At 36.6% G+C, this 6,698-nt stretch overlaps 1 protein-coding gene across 8 annotated transcripts; it reads right to left on the bottom strand.

Annotated features, from left to right (window-relative positions):
* Positions 2,756-5,872, bottom strand: LOC18791971 (probable serine/threonine-protein kinase PBL21). 8 transcript variants are annotated; one of them, XM_020556754.1, is made up of 9 exons: positions 5,320-5,465; positions 5,139-5,228; positions 4,766-4,965; positions 4,422-4,636; positions 4,070-4,196; positions 3,917-3,988; positions 3,652-3,835; positions 3,411-3,543; positions 2,756-3,127 (listed from the first exon to the last, which is right to left on the bottom strand). In XM_020556754.1, exons 3-9 carry the CDS (start codon positions 4,917-4,919, stop codon positions 2,882-2,884), a joined length of 1,131 nt encoding a protein of 376 aa, XP_020412343.1. In that variant the 5' UTR covers positions 4,920-4,965; positions 5,139-5,228; positions 5,320-5,465; the 3' UTR covers positions 2,756-2,881. The 8 variants fall into 8 exon arrangements, with proteins under 8 accessions (XP_020412343.1, XP_020412374.1, XP_020412382.1 ...); XM_020556785.1 differs by lacking the exons at positions 5,139-5,228; positions 5,320-5,465 and adding an exon at positions 5,504-5,872; XM_020556793.1 differs by having other exon boundaries at positions 2,756-3,089; positions 5,139-5,469.

The following is a 6,698-nucleotide window of genomic DNA, read 5'->3' on the forward strand; positions in this document are numbered from 1 at the left end:
TATTCATACATATTTCAAGTCATTTTATAACAGTTGCAATATTTTAGTGGACCATAAATGGTTAGTTCGCTTCAATAGTCTAGGGAATATAAAGCTCTCATTCAAGTTTACCATACCAAGTATATTATATTGTTTCACATATGTTCTGAAAATTTAGATATATTTACCCTATTAATTAAAGGAAAACTTTCTTGCACTATCATCAATCAAATCTTACTGAAAATGTTCATTTGTGAAAAAATATATATGTATGTGCTTACATTGTTTCATTTTTTTAAATTTTATTTTATGAGACCTAGAGAGTCTTTTGGTTGTTTTTTTATTATAGAAATTTTGAGAAATTTTGAGATTGCATTCATAATTCAATTAAAAAAGTCACTAGCCACAAAGGGTCATTACAATAACAGATCAATCTAACATTAAAATTTAGACAATATGGTGCGCCTCCATTAACGATCACGCATGATCGAAGAAACTCTGGCATAGGCATCTCAGTTAAAATTGCAAACACAAAACAACCAAAAAGAGATAAACCTTTTGCTTTTTAGGTTTATATGGGTTTTAATTTTGAGGGTATTTGAGTCTATTTAGGTGAGTTTTTTGCAAAAATTGAGGTAAATTTTGACTATTTTTTTTATTTATTTATAAAAACTCCTCATGTCGTGATCTCCTTGAACAGCCAAGCAGGGTTAGCAACAAAACAATCTCGCTTTCCCTTTCCCGAAGTCAAAATTTGCATCAGCAGGTCATGATATGCCAATGAAAGGCTTTGTAGATGACCTTGATTCTTCTTTGGCTCGACATGGAAACATGGATTCAGATCTCTCCATCATCTCACTTGATCCTCTGATTCAATTTAATTGTAAATCCTCCCATATGATTTCAGGTTGTTTCATGGATGGTGATTTGGTTTCATTAGATCTACAACTATTTAGTTTTTATGTTACCCACATATATCAGTCACATAAGGTTTGAAGATTATGGTTTTTCGTTTGATTTTTGGTTTTTATTTTTATTTTTGAATTAGAGTTTGACACTGTTAGATTGGAGTTGAGGAAAAATGACGTCTCAAGGAGAGAGCAATTGGGTTACAAGTGAAGAGAGGTAAATCCGGAAATATGTTATTAAAGTATTATTTATCTTTCATAATAATGTTATCAGAAAAACAAAAAATAAAGAGTTAATTATGATTATACTTATGGACATGTGTCAAGTATTGAAAAGGATGATGAAGATAGACACTAAGTTAAAGTAGTGCGCAAAAATATTATCCTTAATAATATAGACAAACATACACAAAATGTGTGATGTGTGATGTATGATGTTATTATTAATTAAATTGGATCGAATCTTAAACACCCTATTTTGTTTGCCTAATCCCGGTTTCGTGGACATTAAGTTACTCTCTGGTTGAAATGATAAAAAGACAGCAAATTTTAGTAGGGCAACCTAGAATCTTTATGGACCCCTTGCCCAAATTATAGAGGGGGCAATGACTTTTGTGGGTCAGATAGCAGCTAGGAATCCATTGTGTTATGTTTGGCTTCATATGAGAGTGTGTCATAGGACAATCATTAATAATTTGATCCATCTTACATGTGCCCAACTATTTATGGCATGTTTACTTACCACATGAATGGAGGAAGTCATGAATTGGGAAGTTTAGGAACTGATATCAGATTAACTACTCTTTTAGTTGATTACTAATTTTAATGTGGTTACCACATAATTTTTAGCTGAGTGAAAAATGTTTAGTTTCAAAAAAACAAGTCAGAAATTGAAATCATTCTAATACCCATGTGTTAGTAAACACAAGAAAAGATAGAATTGGAATCATTCGAATACTATTTCAGATAAGTAGTCATTTCAGTGGGTTGATGTGAAATTTGAATGATCCAAAAGGTTATGAGACAATGTTTTGAAGGGGCGGGTACCAAATGGGGGTACTAATCAAAGATCATATGTGGTGTCATTTCAAATCAACACTAAAATGTGAGAAGCGGGTTTTGTAAAATTGGGTGGAATGGCCCCTACAAATTACAATGCCATTCTTCCTGCCATGAACAAGAGACCACCAGATTGAGGTTTATATGGTATGAGAGACAGATAGGCATGTCCATAGTGCACTATGAGTTAGGTTTATATGGTAGCAGCTGGTATGCATCACCTCTATTTTGCTGGTATATTCTGGTCGGTAAACAGATTGGCAAGTGCATATTTTAAGGTTCTATTTCTGATGTTTAAACTTGAGACTTGAAACTCGTGACTTTGATGTAATGTGGAGAAAGTGGATCAATAAAACATGGAATGGGACATAAACAGCGCTGGTACACTATGAGTTAGGTTTAACCTAGTGCGAGATATGGCGGAGTTACGATTTTTAGATTGCAGGGGCCAAAATTTAAAATTTAACTGTAAATGACTTTATCATCTTAAATGGAGTGGAGCGGCCAACATTAGCTTAGTTGTGAAATTTACTTATAATATTTTTTTTCCCGAAGTGTTAGAGGGGATTGTAAAATGGCTGGCCTGCTTTTAGCTCCGTCCCTGTATATTAACCCTCACTTATAAACAGGCTTTGTGTAGTTCCGGTTTTATGTTTTTTTTTTGGTACTTACAAATTGTGATTATGTATATGGATTGATTGGGATGATTGTTTGAATCAAGTATTTGGAGGTTTTACATTTGGTTTGCTACATTTATCCAACTGTTAGATAACTGGTTTGAATTGAATCCTAGAGCTTCATGCATTTATTTTGAATATAAAATGGAACTCAAATTTACAGCAGTTTAGGTCTTGCATTACAAATAGTTCTAGCCAAGCTATAAGATGATGTTTTTGTTGGTGTGGTTAGAGCTTGAGCTTTGCCCAAGCTCATGTTCAAGTGAATAGTACACTCCCGAGAGCAAATGTATCAGTACCCTCCCCCATCACTGTTGTCATTGCCATTTCTTTCTCTTTAATTCTCTCAAGCTCAACCACAACCATCTCCATCTTGGGCCTTCTTCTTCCTGGAAAACTCATGCATTGCAGTGTCAGCCTGATCAAGTCCCTCATTCCCTCTCCAGTGAAGCTTCCTGCTAGCCGCCTGTCCACCAGAGTATTTGAACTCAGCCGTGATTCCACCTTCACACAGTCAGAAAAATCGATAGAGAAGACGAAGAATTGATAGCCTCTAACTAGCGCAAAATTATATGACCAAAGGGAGATTCGATCACACCGGTGAGTCTTGTGTTAGCCCCTACTCGTACAAGAGATGTGATCAGTAATGTAGTCGGTAAATGGGGCACAAGTACTTCTTTTTATTGATGACTTTTACTTAAAGTTCTTCTTAAACTACCTAGTAATTAATATCCACAATGCATCTTTTAGCAAGGCATTGAAAGAGAAAATAATATTTTGGTCATACCCATTGAAACAAGCTTTCATTTGATCCCAAGGAGCCAATGTCCAAAGCCTCCTGTCCAGTTAGAAGCTCCAAAAGAAAAACCCCGAAGCTGTGCACATCACTCATTTCAGAGGCAACCCCAGATGCTCCAACCCTATAATTCATTGGTATACATGCATGTATTAATAGCTGAATATTATGAAATCTTATGTTTTACCATAAAACATTTAAAACAGAGTTCATGCAGAAGACATTGAATTACTCTGGATCTTGGAAAATATTGACACTAGACGTGCGAGAAGGACCTGCTTCTTCAATCTTTTCAAGTAGTTTTGCAATCCCTGCATCTGCAACGTGGGCAATGAAGTCCTCATCAACCAAGACATTGGCTGTTTTGAAGTTTTTGTGTACCATGGGAGGTTTTAGGCCATGCAAGTGGCACAACCCTGCAAAGTTAGAGACACAAATTTAATCTTTCAATATGATCCTTAATTTCTCACTTGTTATCAAGTTTCTCTTGGATCTACCTTTTGCAGCCCCTACAGCTATGGATAGCCTTTGCTTAAACTCAAGTTTAGTTGATGACTCTAGTCTAGTATCTGCCACCAAATGAATAGCATATGTAACATGCATATAAAACCAGTATTATATACTGCCAGTAAAAGGAGGTATACCATTACCATATAGGTGATTGCACACGCTGCCGTTTGGTATATATTCAAATACCAATACTTGAAATCCACTTTCCTGGCAGTAACCCAGTATTGTAACTAAATTTCGATGATGAATCTCCGACAAATACGTTACCTGTTGCCACATAATTTGTTACTTCCTCAAGAACTTTTATAAGATTAAGCTCATAAAAAGTTCTTTGGTTATGATCCTTAACCCCATCTTCATTTTAGGCATAGCAAAAACGGTTCATTAGGTAACTGTACATGTAAGAGCTACAATATGTAATGCATACAAATGCTGAACATTTTTGTTTTTTCAATCAGTTAACTACGAGCTATGTGTCCCACTTAGCTATACCTCTGAGACAAATTCTTGTCTAGGAGCACCAGGACGCCTTTTGATAGCCACAACCGTCCCATCACGGAGCAAGCCTTTATAAACCAGGCCAAAGCTTCCATATCCCAGGAGGCTGCTTTCATCAAAATGCTTGGTAGCTTGGTCTAGCTCCTCCAATGTGAAGAGCCTTGCTCCCTGCCGTACCCCGGAACTGGGTCCACCCCTACTCCATTCCACTGACAATGTTGGGGAGGAAGGTGAGTGATTAACAACACTACAGGCATTTAGCCAATGTGGCATTAAATAGCAGCTCGTGTAATTAAAACTCTCCAAGTTCATCAGCATGAAAAAGAACTAATCTTTACCTATTGCAGATGGATCTGAGGAACCTGTCTCTGAATTCTTGTTTGAAAGATTCTTGCAATGTATCTTGTAGAACCACACGACTCCGATGACTATTGCCACCAAGGCAAGTGCCCCAGCAGCACCTCCAACTATAGCAGCAGATGGCTTTGACATGTGGTTACAGCCTTTGCTTCTCCAGCAACAAACTTAAACATTGAACCTGTGATGCATGAGAACCAAGAGACTGGTCAGTTGAAGAAGCATTTTAGCAAAGTTGGAATTAACTATTCATATCTGTGGGAACACAACTTAAGAGGCTCCAAGACTAGTAGCCTTTGCCACCAGTAAATGGAAATTGAAGATCAAGAGGTACTCTTGGTTGAGATATATTGCCTCTTGTTTTGAACTGGCATTTGAGCACTTTCTAGTGGGGTTTTGGTGCAGACAAGTGCTCAGAAATGTTAACTGGCTGATCTCAAGTATCTACTTAGGAAACGAGAACTTCTGTAAGCATTAATGCTGCTAAAATCTAAACAAAAGATCAGAAAGACAACTCATTTGCTTTTCACTGTACCCCACTTTGCTGCTGTTAAGTATTCAGCATCTCATCAAAAATGGCATTGGAGAAGCCCCATCACTGAAGAACACCTTGTCCTTTCAAACCCTCCCCATCCCCACCCCCTTTCTCTATTTAATTTGATGAGGTAAGGGGGTGATTTTTGAAGCAAGTGGGAAAAACATAAAGCAGAAATTATTACCCTTTTCTCTTACTGATGTTACACTCCATGTTGGTTTATATTTGGCAGTGCTGATTGCAACAGAAACCTTCATGTTCAGACACTGTAATTTCAAAAATGTAATTGTTATCTTAGGCAGATCAGAAAATAAACAAAAATAATAATATTATTATATTATGCACAGCAGACACTTTTGTCAAGTGAAAGAGGTGACAACCTAAGCACGCTTTATGCAGATATCAGTGGATGTACAAAGAGATCATTGAGCATCTTTTTGTGGTTTCTCTCCACTTAAAATTTCAAAAAATCAATCCGTCAAAAAATAAAAAAATTCAAAAAATCAATGTCTTCATTGGCCTCTTGATGTTGTTGTTGTTGTTACCAACTGTAAAATACTATGGTTTTTACTATGTAGATGTGGACAGATGTGAGAATGACTTTTATTCGTTGGGCACTGGAAGACATAATTATTGAGGAGGGGATCAAAAGAAAAAGGTAGTTATCACTCACTCTATCAACTCTTTTCCCTAAATTCACTCCATCTTTCTTTTTGCCTTTTTCTGTCATATGATCTGGAAAGAGAGGGAGGCAATTTCTATTTTTGTATAAATAGGGGGTCTCTTCCTCACATGGGGTCATTGACAGCTGATCCAACAACACATAATAGCACAGCAAGTTTCAGTAGGGTGCTCAGTTTCCATGGCTACATGCCCTTGGTTTTATTGTTCTAAGAATGAATATATTCTCTATTTTGGAAAAATGGGCACTTGGAAATTTTCTTTCCCTTTCCCTGCTACTGTATATATTTATATTTTCAGCATTTGGTTTAGCTGTACAAAATATTGGTGGGGATGCCTATTGAGCTGTAAGTCTCTCTCCTGTTATTTAATTCATTTTGTTTGTTTTCCTGAAATTTGTTGTGTTGTTGGTTTGGCTGGAAAAGGAGAAGAGGGATTGGAAAGAGGGTTGTCATGTTGTGCAGGTCTATGTACAACGTAGCTGTGTTTTTAAGAGGTCCATATCACACAGACTAAGGCCTTGTAGGGAAGGCTGGATTTTCTCAAATCTCAAATTGGCTGTGGTTTTGGATCTGATATTGTCTCCGACTCTGAGAGACATGTGGGGATATTTGATATTTCTTTCTGCAAAACCCTAGTTAAAAAAACAATTAACTTCATGCTTATACTTGCTTCTCACCAACAAATTAGCAATGAGC

This window comes from Prunus persica, chromosome G1 (genome assembly GCF_000346465.2).
Source record: "Prunus persica cultivar Lovell chromosome G1, Prunus_persica_NCBIv2, whole genome shotgun sequence".
In the NCBI taxonomy this organism is placed as follows: Eukaryota; Viridiplantae; Streptophyta; class Magnoliopsida; order Rosales; family Rosaceae; genus Prunus; species Prunus persica.

Coding starts and splice junctions, on each gene's coding strand:
- LOC18791971 (XM_020556785.1), bottom strand. CDS start 4,919: ATGTCAAAGCCATCTGCTGCTATAGTTGGAGGTGCTGCTGGGGCACTT. Junction 3,989..4,069: donor CGTGTGCAATCACCTATATG/GTAATGGTATAC, acceptor ATTTGGTGGCAG/ATACTAGACTAGAGTCATCA. Junction 3,128..3,410: donor ATGAAAGCTTGTTTCAATGG/GTATGACCAAAA, acceptor GACTGTGTGAAG/GTGGAATCACGGCTGAGTTC.